Source organism: Myotis davidii, unplaced genomic scaffold, assembly GCF_000327345.1.
Source record: "Myotis davidii unplaced genomic scaffold, ASM32734v1 scaffold334, whole genome shotgun sequence".
Lineage (NCBI taxonomy): Eukaryota > Metazoa > Chordata > Mammalia > Chiroptera > Vespertilionidae > Myotis > Myotis davidii.
The window spans coordinates 1,453,977-1,477,165 of record NW_006285797.1 but is presented as its reverse complement, the minus strand read 5'-3'; the positions used below and the strand labels follow the sequence as shown (position 1 = coordinate 1,477,165).

Genomic DNA, 23,189 nt, shown 5'->3' with positions numbered 1-23,189 from the left:
CCACAGCTTCATTTTGGTAAAGACGGTCTATTTCAGAGATGATAAAAATTAAGCTTACCTCTACTTTTCTTAGCTCATCACTTCTGCTATTCAATTATGTGCTCTTTGCTTGTGGGTACCTGAAATAGTGAGAAAGAATAAAAAAAGAAAATTAAATATAACTCAATAGCATTTTGTGAAAGGCAAATATTTACAATTTTAATTGATGACAGACACACACTTCATAAAACTATTAGCATGCAACTCCAGCTGCAAAAACTGAACAGCAATATGCCTAAGCTGGTTAGCAGCAAAAAAGTAAACCAATCACATCGACAAAAGCCACCATAAACAAAAAAACTGTATTTAAAAGATTAACAGTTTTGGCATTCATCCCTACCATCAAGTCTTTTACTTTCTTTTTTTGGTTTTCCATCAAAATTTAGCTTACGTTTGATGTTAGCAAGAGTTGCATTACTATTATTATTAATTTTAGTTCTGTTTATTACCTTGAGGGTTATATATTGTAAAATAATTTTGGTGCCTCTAGTTAATGTTAATTAGTTGTTTTAATAACCTATAGACCTATTTGTTATGTTTTTGTAGGTTTACTTTTTTAACTATCAGGAACTTAATAACTGAGAATATTTAACATTACTGTTACATAGGCAAAATTACAGAGTTACTATTAGTGTTACCTGTTTAACGTTTAGTCATCCTTTGAGTCCTGCGACATATTTCCTTAATAATCATCAGCCATCAAGTCTGATAGTCTCAAAAGAAATATCAGCCCTCTAAACTGCCTTCAAGGGCGGTGATATTTAGCACTGAAAATTACAAATAAAGTTTTTGAGGTTGAATAGCAACAACTGGCCAGTGACACTGATGATTTGTTTGTCAAAACAAATTGTTATAAACTACGCAAATGAAGTCCACGCACTCCTTTGAGTGAAAACAATAAAGTGAATCTACGCAATGCTTACATGTTGGATGGGATATTTAATGTGCGGGGAAACTCAAAGGTTGAAGAACTAGGCATTTAGACAGTGGTAAGTGGTAATCTTACCTCTTTATACTCCATTACTCTTTCTCACGAGAGACATGCTAATGCAAACAAGTCAATCAGAATTTGTGTTTAGCAAGATAAAGCTTAGAGGATAGTTTAAAATCCATTTATTATTCTAAATCCATTTTTCTCCATTAACAAGTTATACATTAGTGTTTACTAACCATGATTCATGTAACAGTTTAGTTTGTTAACTTTTAAATTATTTAACAACCATAAGTTATTAATACATTTTTTTAAGTATTACACAAATATCTTAAAACAGGCTTGGGTTCATTTTTGTAATTTTTAAATAGAAAACATTTTAGGCATCTCTTGAAGAAGAAATAAAGCAGACATTTAAAGCTAGAAAACAAGTAATTCCAAATTTAGTTTTTACAAAAGTTTTCAGCTTTATTGACAAATTATGGCAAACATATTTGACAAATTGTGGTTTCCTATTTAGAGAAGCTTACACATGGAACTTTATGTGTTTTTTTTTTCTTTTTTAACAAATACAGGTTAAAACACTGAACAAATTCAGTTAGCTACATACATACAGTAGCTGCTTGTTTTCAACCCCATTAAAACAGCATTTAAAATTAAATTTACAAACTTAATATCGAACATCTTCATCTAACTAACAGATATTAAAAGACAGGTTAAAACATCTTATCTACAACTTTATTAGCAGCTACTTCAAAAATCATGTTACAGTCTTTTAGCAACCCTAAACAAAGTTTTTGCTAGTTGATTGAGACTCAAAATCTGTCAACAGATTCATGCTCTTTCTAAAAAAAGAAAAAAGAAAGAAAAAGGAAAAAGAAAAGAAAAAAAATTACACACAACAATGAAAAACAACCAAGAGAATATCATCCTACTGAATGGTTTGTAGAGAATGCTTGCCAATGTCTCTTTCAGTCCGTTTTAAAAATTAATACTAGTGTCAATGTCACGCCAACAGTATAGAGGAAATACAAGAAATATATGGGAGTAATCATAAAGGAGTTATTCCTAGAATAGGAAAAAAAAAGGACTATTACTTGTCTTGTTGCTGTTTATGTGGAGACCAGAGGCTATGCATTGTCTCTGAGGTGAGGTCACGGGTGAGGAGGACCTTCAATATCTACCATAGGGGTGCTCCCTGTATCCCCCTCTGGCTGACCTTGCCGGTGGTGCCTTCAGGCTGGAGCGGGTCGTGGCCCATTCTTCTGGGGCTATGAACAAGAGAAAAACAGTAACATTCACGTGGCTTCACAGGTATCAAAAATGTTTGACACAATAGTCAACCCTAGAAGAGAGAGTGCAAGATCTCAACATCGACAGCTCAAGCCTTACTACATGTTCCACATAGTGCATTAATCCAAAAAGGGTATATACTTTGAAATGCAGTCATTTGGAATTAAACTTGCAGGGCATTTTTCAACAGGAGAAAGTTGAAGTTCTTCAGTAACTTCACATTTATTGTATTAAGTTTCCATACCACAAAGTAGAAAGAGAAATATCATATTTAATCCTTTATAAAGACTCCTAAAAGAAATCAGGTTTAGAAAACTGGTGGTTCTTAGGCCTCAGTTAACTTGAGAATCACCTGGGAGCTTAAAACAAAACAAAACCAAAAATGACTAATGTATCCCTTACCAAATGACTAGCAAACTCTATAGGGTGGGACCAGGGTTTGGTATTCATTTCAAATGCTTCTTTAGATCATTCTTATAGGCCTGGGTTAAGATCCATAGTGCAAAACTGTTCTAGGCAGTTAGTCAGAAATAAGCAGGCTATGGAGAAGAGTAAACTTTGAGCAAAATTGGTAAAGAAAAAAAATATCGTCTTAGTTTTTCCAAATAAAGAAGTTAGAAAATAAAGAGGTATTAATACTCTAGGAAAACTCATCATTTACTGGTTCATCAGACTTTCAGGAACTGCAACATTTTGGAACCTAGCCAACACATAAAAAAACAAGCAACTAAGCTTTTGAGTATTGTGGAAAATAGCGCTTGTAATGTTTATGGCCCCAGAAGAGAAATATGACTCCATCAGAGGGCCAAGGACTTAATATTGGGTTTGTGGTGAGTTATGTGATGCCAGAAACTAAGTTATCTGGGTCTTTGAACAGAATTCAGTTTTTGAGTAGAGAGCAGACTTGATGCATGGGGCTATGTTGGGAGGAAGTATGTACATAAGAAAAAGGATTACTTGACAGAGATTATTGACATTGATGGCTGATACAAAAGATGGTGGTAATGGCAATATCACCTGGAAAATCACTGCAGGCTGAGACCAACTGATATGGGGTATATGCCCCCAGATAGTTCAAGTACCCTGAGAATATCTCTAGCAAAAACAGTAAGAAAAATGTAACTTACACTCGCTATATGAGCATGGGATAACGATCTACAATATAAAAAAAGATCAAAAGTGTATCAGTGTAGCAATGAATAGCATTTAAATAGGTAAACACTGGGTTTCTAAATATATCCTTCACCAGGAAATCTTTATTACAAATGATATCTGATGATAAATGAAACGTTATGTCTTTCACTATTTAAGATTCATGCTTATGTTTACTTCAATATGTGACAGGGTGTAAAATAGAAGTGAGAACCTAGTATGAGAAACGTTACCGTTACTCAGAACACAGACCACCTAGATCAGGCAAACTGTGGCCTGTGAGCAAAATCTGGTCATCTGCCTATTTTTATATTCAAGTTTTACTGGAACACAGGCATGATTATTTACTAACGTGGTCTAAGGTTGGCTTCACTCTACGAAGACAGAGTTGAGTGAATATGATGTAGGCCATACTGCCTGCAAAGCCTAAATTAGCTACAGCTTGGGCTCTTACAGAGAAGGTTTACAGACCCTGTTCTGGATCCTGTTGCCTTTTTTGGTGGAAGGTTGTGGGTGTTGGTCTTTCAGCTGTGATTTCCTGAGGGAGGACTTGACTTCAAGCTGCCAGAATTTCTCAACAGAGACATTTCAGAGAAGAATTTTATGTATGTACTTGACTGGAATTAAACAAAACTTTCTTTGATGTACTAGAATGGAAAATGAATTTTTGCTTACAAGGTCAAAAGTGCCTTCTTAGCTTTATGAAATAAAAGTTTTATACTTTGTATATGAATAACCAATGCTATGTCCTCTAGTGGTAAAATCGTCCCCATTTCATTATCATTTTTAACAAAGGGGATGTACCACTTTTTGCTTCTTTTGTTCAATCTAGAGTGTTAGAGATCCCAGGGTTGCAGTCTATAGGGTTTAGGAGCAGAGATAAGATAGGTTTTAGGTTTTCCCAGGTTATGGAAGTTCTGGATCCTTTTTCAGATGCTCTATGTTCCTGGTAGGTTCTGCAAAATAGTGAAACAACCTTGAGCAGAGTGACAGCGATACCGGCCACATCCACCCCCAGATCTTTCAGAACGTTTAAACCGACATCATCTTGGGGATTTGCCTCAGAACATGTTTACCATGAACTAACTGACTTGGCTTTACTTGACTTTATCTATAGCTCTAGACAGCTAATTGGTGGACTAAAATCTTACACTTTTCAACTGTTGACCAAGATTGAAATGAGAAGTGTCCCTGTTCGCAGCTATATCCCAAGTGCATGGAAAATATACAGTGCCTAATAGGGCCTGAATGCAATGAAGATTACATGAATGAATGATTAACTTTAGGAACTAAGGCAGAAAGAGCTTCCAATGACAACTTTGAAAACAGGAACAACTAAGCTGAAGAAATTCAGCATGAATTTTAAAAGCTCTATAACTAGAAATCTTAGATATGAGTTGAAGTGAGGCTTCTTAACTCAAGGGTTAATGAGCTGTGTACCAAAAGTATTCACTACTGGATTCAGTGAAACAGTCACAGTGGAATCCCATTATAAAACCGTGTAAAAACATTATGTTTCATTGCACAAAAGTGTGCTCTTCTATAGTTTTCTTTATGCAAATTAATACTACGCTCTTTCCTCCTTGAAAAGGCTAGGAAGAGGGGAAATAGTCTACTGAAATTATAACCAGATAGTCAGCCAAAATGAATTTTTACCCAGGCAAAGTGAGTTTTAGATTTTCTGAGATTCCTTACCATTAGTAGAGGAAATCAAGGATGTATTTCACTTAGTTCAGGTCTTGGGTTCACTGTTTACATGTTCTCAATAATAATAGTGAATTGAGATCAGGAAAATATTTCTATTCCAATTTCCGTGGTCTATATTTTTTCTAATATCATGGTTTTATACACAATATAGACACCCAAATTATCCTATAGTAATACCAGCCAGCTTGTCTTAGTGAAATGTATGGTATGTGATCTGTACTGGATGTTTTTCCTTTGTCATCATGTAGTGTGTCATTGAACCTTATTATGGCCTGCCAGCCCCCTCACTGCTCACCAGAAACTCTGGGATTTCTTCACTGTACAGGGTGGGGCAAAAGTAGGTTTACAATTGTTTGTATAGAAAATAATACAATATTAATAAATAATAATACAAGAATAAACTCTCTATTCTCACAACTGTAAACCTACTTTTGGCCCACCCTATAAGTATTAGAGATATAAATGATTCTTAGAAATTGAAAGGAATTTTAAGTTGAGTCCACCATGGAATGCTGCACATGGGAAAAATCCACACACAGAAAAAGAAAACTTATTATAAGGTTCTCATAGTGGGAATTCTCTAAAATTTGAAGTTATAAAGGGCTAGGAATGCACTTAGAATCTGTCTTCTTTGGGTTCTCCTATTCAGCAGATGAGGTGGATTTAAAATATTTAAGGGCTAAATGCAAATTTTGGAGTCCTGGCCAATTGTATGTATTCCCATGACAAATTCTAGGATGTCAGTTAAAAGAAAAATCATTGAAGACAATGAAATTTAGAGATAATATTTCTTTGTCCTCCTGGAAAACAAGGAAGTAAATGCTCTCGATATCAGGATCATTGTCAGATGAGAAGCCCTGGCTAGACTATGCATGTAAATCAAGCAAATAAATAAGTTATTACTTCGAGAAGGTGAAAAATAACTGTCTGCAAAGTTTAAATTACTGGAATGGTTTACAGAATTGTGGATCTGGAAATAGCAAATTAGGATATGAGAAATGGAGCTTAAGTGCCTTGATCAAATTCCCACCATTTCTAGACTTCCTAATTCAGGTTTTAATGTACAATTTGTATGTGAAATTAGAAGGAAAGGGGACCAAGAAAGCATTCATAAAATAAACCTTTTCTTTCTTTCTTCTTTATGAAAGATCTCCTATATGCCAGTCATTGTACTTAGCCCAGCATAAGAGGATAGTTTAAGGAGCCTCAAGGAGATCACAGGACAAAGCTAACATGAAATTTAATAGATTACAACACAATTATAATTGATACAGTGGGGCCTTGACTTACGAGTTTAATTCGTTCTGAGACCGAGCTCATTAAGGAACTCCTTAACTCAAATTACTCTATCAACTCAATGCAAAAAAATCAGCCGAGAGACAGCTGGTATTTCAAAAAACTCGTTAGTCCGGACACTCGTAAATCAAGGCCCCACTGTATTTGAAGAAAATGCTGGGGAACGTCTAGAGAAGGGAACTACTAACTTCCATCATTCAATTGAACTTGGACTGAAATCTAGCATTTATTAATCTCAAAGAAGTAATTTTCTGAGCAAATATGAATTTAGATGCTTTTAAAACTAAGATTACTTTTTTTAAAAAAAATATTTTTTTATTGATTTTAGAGAGAGAGAGAGGAAGAAGAGAGAGAGGAAACATTGATGTGTGAGAGAGAAACAGATCTGCTGCCTTCTGCAGTTCCCCTACTGGGAATCAAGCCCACAACCTGGGCATGTGCCCTGACCAGGAATGGAACCAGCCACCCTTTGGTGCATGGGGATGACTCAACCAACTGAGTCACACTGGCCAGGGCAAGAATTCACTTTCTTTAAATACTTTTCTCTATTAATTATTTTGTATCATCTGGCCTTGTTTTTTTTGAACAGAATTATAAGATCTATGATAAAAGAGACTTTTAAAGGTGGCAGACACGTAGTAAGAACACCATAAATATTTGTAAGGTACACATAAATGCTATTACTAAATAAATAGGAATTTTAAAATCAATTATGCAAAATAAGTAAAACAGGACTCTTATTCAGAAACACATTATTAGCAATTATAGTGTTACATATATTGGAAATATAGCAGTATTTCTTTTAAAAGTTACTCCAGCTCTGGTTTTATAACTCACTCTGATTTCTTTTACCCAGTTGAATACCATAGAGTGCATCTCCATTACATGCTAATAAGCACCACTGAGGAGCATTTTCTTTTGATAAAGAGGTGCAAATTACTCAGGTAACTCTTCTGGTGCATTAAATGTTACTCTGGTGACTTAAAAAGTGTCTGCCCTCAAGTACTCTGCTATCAGCAGAATCAGGCCTATTAAGAGGTGTGCATTTCTCAAAGTGTCCTCATTCCTCCTATGGGACCAGGTACTTTGGGGAGCATGCAGAATTGGAAAGAAAAATTTGGATGGTTTTTAACGTTGCAAAACTATATTCTCTGATTGCTCCAGAGATACTATAAATGTTGAAGTTAGTAGGGGGAAAATCAAGTATAGGAACAAGGAGCCATTTTAGGAAAAGTTTGCATTATTTAAGTACCTGGAAAGTAAACTTTTAATGCTTATCTTTCTGAAAGTAGGTTTAAAATGCCACCTTCTGAGTAAATTAACTTTTAAAGATCATTTCAGAAAGAATGTAGGAATCATGGTGATTCCTGAGAGCACAGCTCTGTGTTCACACTTTGCTAGACCAACATAACTAGTTGTTTATATTTCTGAGACATGAAAAATAATCTCAAAAAAAACCCCCTTTAAAACACACATGCTGTTTATTTTTGGTGCATTATAAAGCAATATGCAAAAACCACAAGTAAAGTAGGAAGCCTAAATTAAACTCTAGTACAGTGGTTCTCAACCTTGGATGCACATTAGAATCACCTGGGAATCTTTTTAAAATTCTGATTTCTGGGCCTCATCCTCCGGAGATTGTGTTTCTTTGTTGCTACTGTTGTGGCCCCACCCCCTAACAAAGAAACAGAATTTCTGGAGGATGAGGCCCCGACATCAGGATTTTAAAAAGATTCCCAGGTGATTCTAATGTGCAGCCAAGGTTGAGAACCACTGCTCTAGTACTACTTGGCTGCCAGTATTTTGGTTTGTCAGTCATTAAAGAGCATTACAACAAGGCTGATGAAAATTCACACTGACTCTAAGCCATTGAGACCAGTTGGTTGCTCAGTTAAGTTTCTGAACTTTCTGAAGAATATAATTCTTTGTGTAAACATATTTCAAATATATACTTGTTGTTTTATGGTTATTTATTCCTAAAGAAAATATGTTTCTCAGATATTTTATTGTTGTTGTAATTCATATAATATCTGTTTTCTTTATGTAATTTTAAACTATCTATCCAATTAAAAATATATTATCATCACACCTTCTAAGGGTGAAGCGCAGTGTTAGGCATTTTATGTATATTATCAGCAAATACAAGTTTCCTGCAAGATACGTGCTAATGTTGCCTTTCTTTTTAAGATGAGGAAACTATAACTCAGAATTTTCTTTAAAAAATGTTTTTATTTCAGAGAGAGGAAAAGAGAGAGAGAGAGAGAGAGAGAGAGAGAGAGAGAGAGAGAGAGAGAAATATCAATGACAGAAAATCATCTATTGGGTGCCTCCTGCATGCCCCCACTGGAAATCAAGCCTGAAAACTGGGCATGTGCCCTGACCAGGATCAAACCATGACTTCCTGGTTCATAGGTCAATTGAGCCACACACTGGCCAGTCTATAACTCAGAATTTTTATCTGTAACTGTCTTACCATCTTTCTACCACCCCTTTCATCCAAAAGAATTCCTGAATGCCCCTTCTTCACCCTTTCCGTTTCTTTCCTAAAAATAGGACTTAATTTTATTTCACTCCCTGTGGTTTATATACTAATTGGTGATTTCAACAATTAATTAGCTAAATGAGTGAGATTATAGCTTTAACCTTGTTAACAAGAATGTGGGCTGCATGAATTGAATTTGTTAAGGTGCAAATCTAGGTGTTCATTCACTCAAAGTGAATGGTAGAATTATCTGCTCTGCTCTGAGCATTTAAAAATATTAATGGCTCAACTATTTCATCCGCACAATTTGTATGGCCACTATAATCATTGAGTTTATTGTTTTAAGATGCAGATGGTAAAAGGGAAAAATACTGAAGGAGAAATATATGACCAACATCTGTTTTCACAGATGAACATAATGAATTATGTTCCAAGAAGAGTTAACTTTAGTGCACCTTCAGTTAATGCTCTCAGGAAATTCAATCAGTCTGTGGAAAGCATTTACAGCTTTTATCACGATTTCAGATTTTTAATTAGATATATCCCATTAAAAAAAGTAACACGAGATAATCCACTTTGAGAATAATAAAGGACTAGATCTTTCTAAACATTCTTTCTCAACTGTAGAATATTATGCACATGGCAGACACCTGGTAATTGTTTATTGAATACATTAATTATATTTAAGTAGCTTACATTTCTAGTTTGTACCCACAAAGGAAGCCCCAGGCTTCCCTCAGATGGATTCCTCACTGGAATGAGAGTCCCAAGAGTCTTGCCCCCAGGGCTGCATTTGGATGACAGTTCAGCCTCTTCTTTGTTGAAAGACCCCTATGGAAGGCTCTTATTCTAAATTCTGATGACACATTTTAATTGTTGCAAAACATTCTGAGTTGCTGACATGCATATCGAACTGCCTGTCAGACATTTCTTCAGGTGTCTCAAAGTCAACTTTTTGAAACTAAACTTACCTTTTTCTCCATACTGCCTAATACTCTTCTCAAGTTTATCATTGGCAAATGATGCAAACCATTATTATATTCACCCAGAAAGTTAGCTACCTAGTTATTTTTTGTGTCTTCCATGACTTTATCCATGCTATAGCATATAGATATATAAAATTAATATTGCATATATTTATAGTTATAATGTACCACACAATATAAAATACTTATATTTTAAACTACAAAATAGATGATAACATATTATATAATAAATGATATGTAAATATAAATATATAATTATAAAATACACTGGCCAGATTATTATGACCACCTGACATTTGTAGGCAAATTAGCTATAATTTCGCGCTGAAGTTGCTAGAGGGCCAGACCATTATAAACGTCTGAATAGCACAACATACCTAAGTATTGTTGCTGATCAAGTTCGTCCTATCATGTTGATGGCGTATCCCAATGGAGATGGTTTCGCCCTCTAGCAACTTCAGCGTGAAATTATAGCATTTGCCATAATAATCTGGCTGATCATAATAATCTGGCCGCTCAGTGTATAAAACATTGTATATTAATTAATATTATATATTTAATCAATTGATATCATATATATGTTTTATATATATTCCATACTGTGTATATGTATGAGTTTATGCATGTATGTTTGTGTGTATGTGTAGATATATATACTCTCTACTCTTCTCTACCTTTGAGCTAGAGGTACATTACCAAGTACAATTGATTATGCCTGTTCAATTGCACTTATAGCAATTCAAGATCAAACCCAAATCCCTTAGCAAGAAATTCCATGCTAGGCCTAGCTTGAGCTGACCCTGATTTCATTCTAGATAATAGGAGTTGATGACTACAATGATCTCTTAAAGTACAAGTATTCTATCATATTCATTGAAAAAAGTATTGGGTCTGGAAATACAGGAGTGTTGTAGGTAAAGTTAAAATTTTAAAATATATTTCTCAAAAGGAAAGTCATCTTATTTTTGCAAAGAAATAGACTCAGAGTCAATTTGGAGATGGAACCAGGAGAACAAACCCATTTAAGATTTTAAATACCCATTAAATTTTGGCAAATGCATGATTCCACTTTACTTAATGTATTGGAAAAAAATTTACTTTCCTTAACAATTAGTAAATGTTTATAGATTAGCTTTTTTGATTCATCTTAAGAAAGATAATGATTTCTGGTAGGGATCTTATAAACTAGAGATGGGCTGGGTTTTTGGAACTTTTGAAGAAAACCCTCTCTTGCTATTGAGGAAGTTGTTCTAAATACTAAAGTTCTATTCAAGAGCAGCCACATCCACTTCATCTTTGAAGAAGTCTTTATATGAAATTCCTAAGTGGCTTTTGAAAGTAGATGTTTCCATTTGGTCATTTTAACCATGAAATAAATAAATAACAACTAACTCCAAAGTTCAAACTTTACATAAACAACAAATATAAATGTTTAAAATGTGCTACATACATATTGAAAATATGAATGGGTAACTTCAAGACGACAGTTGATAAATATATGAATAATCTATTATGAGGAAAATTATTAAAATTTTTGAGGGTAAAATTCTGAAATACACCCATGGACTAACTAATTGATGCTTGGTATTTCTCTATTAACTTTGGTTTAGTGTAATGTGGGTCTGTGGCCATGGCTTGAATTTTTAAACTAGGAATTAAACCCAGTTTCTTTTTTAAGTTTTGGTATGGAAATCTTAGAGCCATTTTGCTTAACCCATCTCCATTGATTTACTCACCCTTGCTCAATACCACCAAGTTTACTTCATGCATATACCTAATTTCCAGATCATAGTATGGTCTACAATTTAATCTTTAGTGTTAAGCCTAGGTTGTTTGAATTACTGCTGTTTCTGATTACGAACTCCAGGAGGGTAAAAAAAAATTGCATGAAGAATGGCATTCCAAGTAGTTTAGCTTTCAGTGGGTGATTTTTATTAGCTTCCTAGGCAAGGCTACCATGATTTGGAATGTTAAAAATCACTGTAAGTGAAATATGTTGTGATTAGTATAAGATTCCTTCCCTTTGGTCATGGTGGTGGTATTTTTAAATTGCTTACTCAGTTTTAATCCCTACCTTACACATTTTACAGATTATATTTAATAATAAACTGACTCAATTTGTACCATTTAATTTCTAATTACCATGTATTAATGACTGACATATGTACTTTAAATGTATATTTTATTCTTGACTCTGCTATATAATATCTTGAAGCTGTTGAGTAATGCAGGCCAGTAGTTCTCAAATTTAAATAAATATCTATATTCTTAGACTGGAATTAAGATCTCATCTCAGTAAAAAGGAGAAAGAGATGCCAGCTAGAGAAGGGATTTCCAAAATGAAGGGTACAGAAAAAAATAGTGAATAATAATTGGATACAACATAGAAGCTTTTCTGCTTGATTTAAAAACTACTTTTATTATTGTCAAATAAAATCCAGAATCAATGAAAAGCCTACAGCATTCACCCACTGACTTTATGAGAAATAATGGAAGAAGGAATAAAAATGGTGATATAAAATAATAATTCTCTTCTCCAAGAATTCCATTAATATCTTTAATTCACTGGAGAAGGCAGGCTTGGTGACAAAGCTTCACAGATGAAGAGAATGCATTTGTAGTTACTTGATTGTCTTACTCTCCCTAAGTCTCTCCTTTCTGTTTGAGAACAGAAATGAGCCCAGTGTATTCTCAGACCAACACATGGGAGGTAGAAAAAAATCAGGCTTTAAGCTCAGAGAAATGTTAAACTGGCAGTTTGACTAGCTCTAAATCTCTGGGATTTTGTCCCATCTCCCTATATGTCACCTTTCCTAGGTTGGTGCTCTCTCTTACCACCTGTGTCACAAAATATTTTGGCTAGCCTTTGTCCCTGTCTACTGTGAGTTGACTTCTAAACCCTAGAATTTCTTGGAGCAACTGGATCCATGGTGGATCCCTCTGCACACACCAGATAGTTCAAACAAGAGAGCTCAGGAAGGATGGAGGTCCTGCCAGACAGAAAGACCATGGGCTTAGGGGGTGGGCTTTGTCCATGGGATAATCTCCCTATATGTCACCTTTCCTAGGTTGGTGCTCTCTCTTACCACCTGTGTCACAAAATATTTTGGCTAGCCTTTGTCCCTGTCTACTGTGAGTTGACTTCTAAACCCTAGAATTTCTTGGAGCAACTGGATCCATGGTGGATCTTACCACACCTGATAGTTGATGCAAATGAGATGACTCAGGATGGAGGTTGGTCCTGCCAGAAAGACCAACCATGGGCTTAGGGGGTGGGCTTTGTCCATGGGATATCAGCCCAACCTGGGGAGGGGAGGAGAGGAGGATAGATATTGAGATGGTTCAGTCGATCATCCCTACTTAATGAAACTGTAAAAACATTCTGAACACCGACGCTTAAATGAGTTTCCCTGGTTGGCAACACATTATTGCTAAACATCAGGCTGCCAGGAGAATAATGCAGGCCTGAAAATTTCAAAAGCTTCACGTTTGGGACTCTCCAGACCTTGCCTTTTGTGTCTCTCCCTTTGCCTGGTTCTGCTCTCTATCCTTTTGCTATAATGAAACTGTGATTTGTAGTATAGCGCTTTACTTAGTTACATGAGTCGTTCTGGCAAATTATCAAACCTGATGGGGTAGTAGGAATCGTCCAATTTGTAGGCAGCTGGTTAGAAGGAAGGGTGGCCTGGGGTCTCCCAGACTGTGATTGGTTGTGATGTGAAAGGCAGTTTCGTGCAGACATGTGCCCTTAACTTATGAAACACCCCTTCACCCAGTCTCTTGTTTGCTCTCCCCAGTCTTCTCAGCCCAAATCTTAGTTCTTTGCCCATGACGGGACCTACCTCTGACAGAACTTCCAAATGCCAAAAGCCTCCTTGGACTATCTGTCTGTTGGCTGCTCCTGCACTCTGCTGAGTATAAAGAGCCTACTGAGATCTTTCTCCAGAGAGACTGACCTATCTAGTCTAGGTTTTGTTTTGTTTTTTTACTGGTATATTTTGTTACCAACTGAGCTAAAGTTTTGACAAATTACCAGTATGGTTATGTAAGTCATTTGTTTAATACAAAAACACACTGATTATAAATCATCAATAATAACAGTTATATTTTCAGCTGGCGTAGTTTCAGCAGTTCCTATTGAGTCATTCAATAAATAATGACATATATGATAAATAAAGTGTATTATATTTATTTCAAACAATGTTTCTTTTTAAAAATCCATGAACTCTTTCAATAAATACAAAATCTCCTCACACTCTGGGAATTATGTGAAGACTTCCTAAGGAGGCACATCTCCTGGGTATACACTTTCATAGCTGGTGTATTTCCAAGAGGGCAAGACAGTGATTTCCTAGCTTTGTATTTTGTATTCTGTACTTTGTGTTTTAAAACCAGTTCCTTTTTCCAACATTCTAAATATAAATCTATACCATGTTAAATATACGTTTTGTACATTATTTGTTCACCCCAAGATTCTGACAATAGATCTCTCAACTCTCCCCTCCCCCTCGGTTAAAACGATGAACTCTGCAGGAGAGAAAGTGATAAAAATAAACATTCCTGTGGCTAGTTTTATTGTCTCAACATGAGAGTTGTTAGATGCATGTGGACTCTAATTTTTTTTGTGGACTTTGTATCCATTGGGCACATTTTAGACAAAGTCAAGTCTGAGATTTAACTGTCCAACACACAATTGTTCAAAAAGGGACTCAATTCTATTTCCATTACCTCACTGTATAGTTTTTTTAAATGTTAACTTAAAATGCCAGGTTCTAGGCCACAATCTTTACTTACAAAATATCAAATTTTCTAAAAGTGGTCTGCATGTAACTTAAGTATGACTTCCAATAATGCAAATGAATGGCACATTCATATTAAGTTCATAGGCTATTTTTCATCCTGCTCCCATGCATGCATCTATTTAAAATTTACTCTGCAGTAGGATCACCCAGGAATCTAAAACTAATACCCAGTTCTCATTCTCAAAGATTATGATATAGTGGATCTGAGGTGGTAATTGGACCTTGGTATTTTTTCAATATTCACCAGGTGATTCTTAATTGTGTAATTAAGGTAAAAAAAATCTCTGATCTAAAATACTGACAAGCAGGTTCCAGTTTTGCCTGAAACTGCTGAATTTAGGAGTGCACAATTCAAAACATAATTGAAACAGTTAACAAAATTAGCAATGCAAGCAATGAATTAGTGATAGGGCACATGGCTCTTTTAGATAGTTTCTTGCCTAGGCAACATAAGCTGCATTTATTATCAAGACAAGTTAGATTGGATATCCACCTCATGGTAACCTCTGAGATAGTAAGAAACAGAAAATTAAAATTTTTAAGTTAATTTTACAACCGAATTTAAAAATGCAATATCATTAGTCTTTCAATTAAAAGTAAAACTCAACAACCTATATTAAAATCAAATAGAATAAATCATAGTATTGTTTTCAATAGCTTATCATGTAACAACTTCAATATTTATAAATCCTAAGAAAAATATATTGTTTGTATTAGTTTTTAAAACGATAAAATCTTGCCCATATTAAGAAAACTCAGCTTCATTTGGAAAAGCACATTTCCTCAACTTCGTATTTCTATTTACTATTGAAAAGAGACACTCTTTGTTCTGGAGTCACATGGCTGGCGTGATGGCCAGTTAGCTCCATTTTCCTTCGCTGTTTTACAGATTAATTAATGTAGGGCTTATGTTCACACCGGGAGAATAATCATTCCAGTTTCTCAGCACAAAATTAATACATTCATGTTCTGCAATTGACTTGAAGTGAGGCACTCAAATGTCCTAGAATACGACACAAAATTCTTTTTGCTTTCATTGATTTTAAGACAGTGTATTAATATTATCCTCCTTGGTTCCACACAGCTGTCATCTAAAATGCCACTAAAGAATGGATGCATAATTGGCTCTTCAGCTCACACATTAAATACATTTTAATAAACAGCTCTTTTCTCCGAGAAGAGACTATTGCTGCCCATTCTTAGCTGTCAGTCTCCAGGAGAATTTAGAGGGTGTCTCTTATGTGGAGCATTGCTTAGCCAAGCTGGTCTATGGACTGTATTTAAAATTCTCTCTTATGGAATTATGACCTAATTAGACTTATCCAAAACAACTGTGATGAATCATAAATTAGGAAATATTTTTAAAATGCAGAAACTGATTTGCAATTCCTGTAAGTCAAATATTCAGCTTCCAAAAACAAATTCAAGTTACTGGTATTTTAATATTTTAAGTGTTAATTAAATAATTATGTAACATTAATTAAATGTTAGTAAATAGTAATGAAATGTTTAACAAATATTAACACATTAAATAATATAATAAATAATAATCATATTTATTTTCATCCTAATATTTAAACATTCATATTGACATTGCTATAAGAAAAATAGTATACTATTTAATATTACATTTCTTCAAATATCTTGAATAATTTAATTGCTTTGAAGCCCCAAATGATACTTGTTTTTCTTGGAAGTCGACATATTTCTTTCAATGTGAATCATAGGCCCCAAAAAGACAAATGCTACTTCCTCTGGTGATGCACACAACACAATGTATAAAGATTCAAAGTGAATGACTGTATTTTTCTACTGGTTTATTTAAGGCCATTTCCTAGCAGTGGTCAACAAACTGCGGCTTGTGAGCCACATGCGGCTCTTTGGCCTCTTGAGTGTGGCTCTTCCACAAAATACCACATGCAGGCGCGCATGTACAGTGCGATTGAAACTTGTGGCTCATGCGCAGAAATCGGTATTTTGTGGAAGAGCCACACTCAAGGGGCCAAAGAGCTGCATGTGGCTCGCGAGCCGCAGTTTGCCGACCACGGTAAGAGATCCTGAATGAGCGATACATCTGTGAGTCTTCTGAGTGCAGCACACAATTATCCTGGTCAGCATTCCTCCTTCCCTTGCCCATACCTCAGCTTGCCCCACAGTTCTTTCTGCCAGCTTGAGGGAGAGGAGGGAGTTTGCAGCAAAAACTGACCTGAACCGCCCCACATACTGTTTGAATCCATGGTATTGCTGGGAAACTGAGATTTGGGGTTATGATTTTATAAAAATACAGACATTCCATTGAGATATAATATGTATACCCATTATACAGTCCAAATGTTAGAAATTATTCAGAATGGAAGTGAACAAGTAAATGAAGATGCAAGATTTACATTTGGGAATAAATGTTGATGTTAAAGATTGTTCAGAGTTTATTAAAGATGATCTATAAGTGGATACTAGTTAATCTGTGAGGTATAGAAAAATAACTAAGCAACATCAACCTATGTATGACATAAGTGGATCCTTAAATCACTGTTCCACATACATATTTAAATTTTTTTCTTCTGCCTATTTGGGTAGCATAGGATGAACAGCCAGTATTCCGTACTTAAATCTCACTCTACATAATACTTAATACCAAAAGCTGAGTGCACGTCATGTGTATTAATTTAATTAGGCTTCCAGGTTATGATGCTGAGGACTTACTTTATGGGAGGGAGAAAACGAGTGATTTCCTCCACTGCGCCTGGCGTTGGAGGAGGCGCTGGCTCCTGGGGCGGTGAGCTCACTGGCCTCTCTGTCTCTCTCTCTCTCTCCCTCTCTCCCCATCTTCTCCTCCAATGGAGAAAATATCCTTGGGTGAAGATTAAAAAGAAAGTGATAGAAATATATTAGGTTAGAAAAATCTTAAAGGAATTTTTCTAAAGTAGTCTAACTTGTGTACCCTTTTAAAATAAAATATGTATCATGATGATTAAAAATTGGTAAAATGTATAACAAAAAGTAAAGAATAAATAAATATAGTAGTGCAATTTAGGGTGATTTAAATTTCCTTCTTTTTTGACCTAAATTTTCTATACTGTATTAGTTTTACAGTAAAAAAATAAATAACTTATTTTTAGGTTAGTCAGACTTCTGTATCTGCTTAGATTTTTTAACACCTGTGGCAAAAATAACTCTTATAAAATGAGTATGCATCTGCATCATTTAAAACTTAGACACTTTTGTTCAGAGCTCCCTGAACCCTACTCTGTTGCCCAATATTTACCACAGATGGACCACAGTGAGCCCAGAGGATTTTGGGGGGATGGGTTGAACCAGGGAGGCTGGAATCCCACCTTGTGAGCAGCCTCATTCCTCAGCAAAAACAACAACAACAAAAAAACAAAAAAACAACAACAAAAGAAACCCCCCCAAAACAATGTAAGCCCCATCATTTACAGAGGTAAGCTCTGATCTCCTGTCTGTGGCTCCTGAATTTCCATTAGGTCTGAGAAGCAATAGTTTGTATTCACACACTTTTCCCTATTGCCTTAGTCAGTGGTTCTCAACCTTCTGGCCCTTTAAATACAGTTCCTCATGTGACCCAACCATAAAATTATTTCTGTTGCTACTTCATAACTGTAATGTTGCTACTGTTATGAATCGTAATGTAAATATCTGATATGCAGGATGGTCTAGGCGACCCCTGTGAAAGGGTTGTTCGACCGCCAAAGGGGGTCGTGACCCACAGGTTGAGAACCGCTGCCTTAGATGGTGTTAGCCTATGAAGGATAGAGGGGAGCAAGTATCTGGTGATGGAAGGAGATATGACTGGGTGGTAGCCACACAATGCAATTTACAGATGATGTATTACAGAAGAGTGCATTTGAAACGTACATAATTTAATTAAATATCACCCCAATCAATTTAATAAAAAATAAAATGTAAAGAATTTGGAATTAAAAGTCTCATCTCTTGCCCTAACTGGTTGGCTCAGTGGATAGAGCATCGGCCTGCAGGCTCAAGGGTCCCAGGTTCGATTCTGGTCAAGGGCATGTACCTTGGTTGTAGGCACATCCCCAGTAGGGGGTGTGCAGGAGGCAGCTGATTGATGTTTCTCTCTCATCGATGTTTCTAACTCTCTATCCCTCTCCCTTCCTCTCCATAAAAAAATCAATAAGATATATTAAAAAAAAAAGAAATCTCATCTCATTACCAACTACACAGTCATATATCATCAACCCCTTCCCCGCCATGCAAAGCTGTACAGGAAAGCTCATAGGTGTGATTTTTCTCAGGTTGATGTGACAAGTGTAAAACCTAGTAACTGTGCTTTTGCAAATGAAATTTCATTTTTAAAAAGTGATGCGCAAATAATGTCTTCTCATTAGCATGCAACCTGCAAGAGATTGTTCACTGCAGTATGCCCAGGATTAAGCACAATGGCTTGCATGTGTTACCCATTAAATAAATATTCAAGAGTAAAGTTCTCTGACCTGTAGAACTCTTGCATCACACAGTTTAAAACATGGCACCATTTTTTTTATATGTAGCCATGTTTCTCAAGAGTAGACAGACAGTAGAACCCGGGGAGGGACAAAGTCTATCTTGTACACCATCATATTCCTAGAGCCTGTTAATACTTATGTGCACTAAACTAAAGTTGAATGAATTTTAAAAAGGCCCCTATTGTGTCCTATTCTTCTATCATCCTTAGTAACTAATCTTACAAGATAAGAGGCTGGATTCCCATCTGATTAAGAATGTGCTGGAACAATGGAGATACACTTATTGCTGTGTTGAATTCAGAGAATGCTGCAGTATTGGGCGGGGCTACCCTGGGGTGTTGGGCAATCTCAGCTCAGCCTGGCTGGCCCAGGCATGTGGCTTTGGAGAAGGCCTGGGTTGGGGATATTATTGTTCTTAATAAAGACCAGATGATGCCTTTGATCCCTCCTTCCAATGAGGGAAGAATATAGAGAACAAAATTAAAGCTGTAGTTTCTATGATAGCTCACCAACTGGGCTGGACCTATGCAAAGGTGTCCATCCACTATTATTTCTGTGAAATAATTTCTGAAACTATGTTTAAGTTGTTTTGAAGAATATCCTTATCTCAGTCTAGTGCTCATGGTTTACTAATTCTTTATTTTTTTCCTGTGAAATACTATAGAAAATCTTCATCCCCTTAGATTGGTAGGACAGCCATTGGCAAGATTTAGATAAGATCTCACTAAGCTGAATATCTTTTCTTTAAAACAAATTCAAGTTCAAAGTACCAGATCCTGTTCTCTTTCTCCCACAGTCCACAGAACTCTGCCCCAACTCCCGACAACAGAAACAAAAATGAGACAAACTTGAGTTCACATTCTTGCTATGTCTTTTGCTGATTGTTTACCTGAGGCAGGTTACTGCATGGCCTAAGCCTTAGTTCCTCATTTGTAACATGCAGATGACAATGTGAGTGTGTACCCTGCAGGGTAATAATGGGGATTGGTTTATAGATACACATATAATGCATAATGATGATTATCTTCATGGCCTCTAATCCTCATTACGCGTTGCTTAGCACAGAGCTACATGAGGTACCCTGTGTGTGGTTGCAGCAATTAATTAATAGCGTTCTAACCATTGATGAGAATATAAAGACAGAAGTTGACTTAACCTCTGTGGTTCAGTTTCCTCACTATTAAGTGGAGATAAAAAATACTTAATATTACAATTTATTATAAAGCAATACATGAGAAAAAATATATAAGTAATCAGCTTATGAATGGCAATTGTAATATTGGTTTACCTTTCTACTCCTATTTTTGAGCTCAGCCTAGTGATATTCCACTGAGATAAATTAGTTTGGTGACTGTGGGTCCAGGTAGAGTGTAATTCCTCCTGATGTCTGGGCCATCCAAATGCCATCCTAATGCAGGGCTACACCTCCATCATGCGGAGCCCCACATGAGGAACATGTATTGTCTCCTTTATTGTTTCCCATAAGTGGGAACCGAGTGGCATTGGCATTATGTTAATAAAAATCTGGGCCTGGAAACCCTTAAATGAATGTTTTTCAAGTTGGTCAACTGTTGTTGCTGTAGACGTCTTTTAAGAAACGAGTAACTGCCCTTTAAAGTGATGTACTACATTTATACGTTTCATAGGCACTCAGTAAAATCTTACTGAATTGAATTACAATTAATTCTAAGTGTTATGTATTTTAATTAAGCAGCGTATTTTTTTAAATTAATTTTATAGGCTAATATATTTATTGAGTATTAATTCTCATGAGCCAAGCATTATCTGGCAATTTTAAGAATAACACACACTATAGAAAATAACTTGAAAGTTACAATATCTGCCCTTAAAAGTTTTTAAATATTTCAATTGTGTATTACTCTGATGATCATTCTGAAAGCAGGAAAGACACATGATTATTGTCAAATCAATGAGTCAGACAATGGACACAGTGAAACTTATAAGACACTGTTCAGATATATACTTATTGTTGCTGTTGAAAATGATCTATGATTGTGAATAATTGCTTTTGAAATATTGATCAAAATTGATCTGTCCAATTTTCTGGCACTGGTTCTGTATGTCAAATCTCACCCTGGAATTACATAAATCAACTGAGTCTGGACTTCTGTAAAAACTGGGGCAAGAAAGATAGAAGTAATTTCTGAGTTGTCAGTGACTGATGAATGTTCTGATTTCACAGTTTTAGTAAAGAAAAGGTCTTACCGTAGCTGTCATAGGCATCCTCACTTACTCCATGACCGTAGTCATAGTATTCAGGCACACTGCAACAGATTTAGACAGCAATCAATGTTACGGTAATCAGGAGGGATCAACCCAGAAACTCAGATGGGATTTGAAAGCAAATGTGTGCTCAAGTAGTATCCCAATAACCTGTAGGCATAAAACAGAATTCTAAAGAAATAGGAAGAAAAATAACAGGTTATTGACAAGGAATACTATGATTTTCTCATGCCACCTCAGTACTTCTTTCAATTTATAAATCAATTTTCCCCTAAAATAAAAGTGTACTCTTCAAAATTTGTCAAGAGGAGAGTTATAAAAGGTATATTTCTAAAAGAAGGTGCTATATGAGGTGACAATCTGGTCAACAGCCTTTTAATGCTGTTATCACTTCCAAACATTGAAATTATGTTTATATTCCTCTTTAGCCCTTCCACGGCATGTTCATGCAGTTCTCAAATATATAAGCTGTTTCTTTTTACTCAGCATTTTGCTAGATGCGTCTGCATTTCAGTAACTGAGTAAAAAGGAGTTCTTCCTCCGTTTCTTACTGAAGTTACTTAAAGTCTTCCCCCACCACAATTGTCATCAGTTCATCCTACAGCAAGTTTCCCCCACTAAGGCACCGTCCCTATTAGCCTCCAAGCATTTTATATAGCTCCCATCCTCAAAAACCTTCCTTCACCCCGAGATCTCCTTCTAGTGATTATCTTTTTCTCTTTATATCAAAACTGCTTGAAAAGATGTGACTTCATTCACTCTTTTTTCACTGCCTCTCCTTTCACATGCTTTTGAAGACATTCCAGTCCGGCTATTTTCTCCACTGAAACAGCTTTTGCCGATATCTTGCCATTTTCAAATCCAATGGTCAAGACTTGCTCCTCATTTTGTGTTAGCACATTTAACACAATTGATCATTTTCTGCTCCTTCAAACACTTCAATTGCTACTGAGATGTTCTCTCTTGGATCTCCTTAGCTCACTCCATTTCTTCATTCTTCTCTACTGGTACTCTCTATTTCCCAGCCACTTAATCCTGAAGACTACTGGAGCTCAGTTATTAGGATTGTTTTGCTATTGATACTCCCGAGGCAATCGTATCTGTTCCTATGGCTTTAAACCATCTCTACTCTGATGATTTCCAAATTATATGTCCAGTTTAGCACCTCTCCTCCACTCTGGTCTCATATATCCAGTTGCCTTCTGCATATTTCCATTTGGATGTCAAACTTAACACATCCAAATATAAAAATTGTCCTGGCCAGTGTGGCTCAACATCATCAAAAGGTGGCGGGTTCAATTCTGGTCTGGGCACACGCCCAGGTTGTGGGTTCAATTCCTTGTTAGGACATGTTTGGGAGGCAACTGATAGATGTCTCTCTCTCTCTCTCTCTCTCTCTCTCTCTCTCTCTCTCTCTCTCTCTCTCATCTCTAAGATCAATAAATTTTTTAAAAAATATTATTTCCCATTCGGACTTGCGCTTTTTGAATGCTTTCCATCTTTATAAATGACACCTTAATTAGTGTTATTCTTGCTAAAAGCTGTGGAATCTTCTCCTTTTCTCTCACTTCTAATGTCTAATCCATCAGCAAATTCTTTCACCTTTTGCAAAATATATCCAGATTTAAACATTTCTAAACATCTCCACAGCTATGACTAATGGTTAGTTTCACCATCTTTCACATAAACAAATACAATATAACTGGTCTCTGTGCCCTGCTTCCTCTGTTTCAATTTTCTGCATAGCAGTCAAAGGAATTCTTTTTTTCC

At 35.8% G+C, this 23,189-nt stretch overlaps 1 protein-coding gene across 3 annotated transcripts in view; it reads right to left on the bottom strand.

Moving 5' to 3' along the window:
* Window positions 1-57: 57 nt before the first annotated feature.
* KHDRBS2 (KH domain containing, RNA binding, signal transduction associated 2) overlaps window positions 58-23,189 on the bottom strand; it is a 484,502-nt gene continuing 461,370 nt past the window's right edge. Inside the window, exons 8-10 of one of the 3 annotated variants that reach the window (XR_001512727.1) lie at window positions 21,402-21,460; window positions 2,068-2,241; window positions 58-119 (exon numbers count right to left, since the gene is read on the bottom strand). Coding sequence is in view for 2 of the 3 variants with exons in the window: in XM_006756841.1 (XP_006756904.1) it covers window positions 2,144-2,241; window positions 21,402-21,460 (157 nt within the window). In the remaining variant the exon portion in view is untranslated. Of the gene's footprint in view, window positions 120-1,136; window positions 2,242-21,401; window positions 21,461-23,189 lie in introns of those variants that run through there. The other 2 variants (XM_015559490.1, XM_006756841.1) reach the window with 2 other exon arrangements.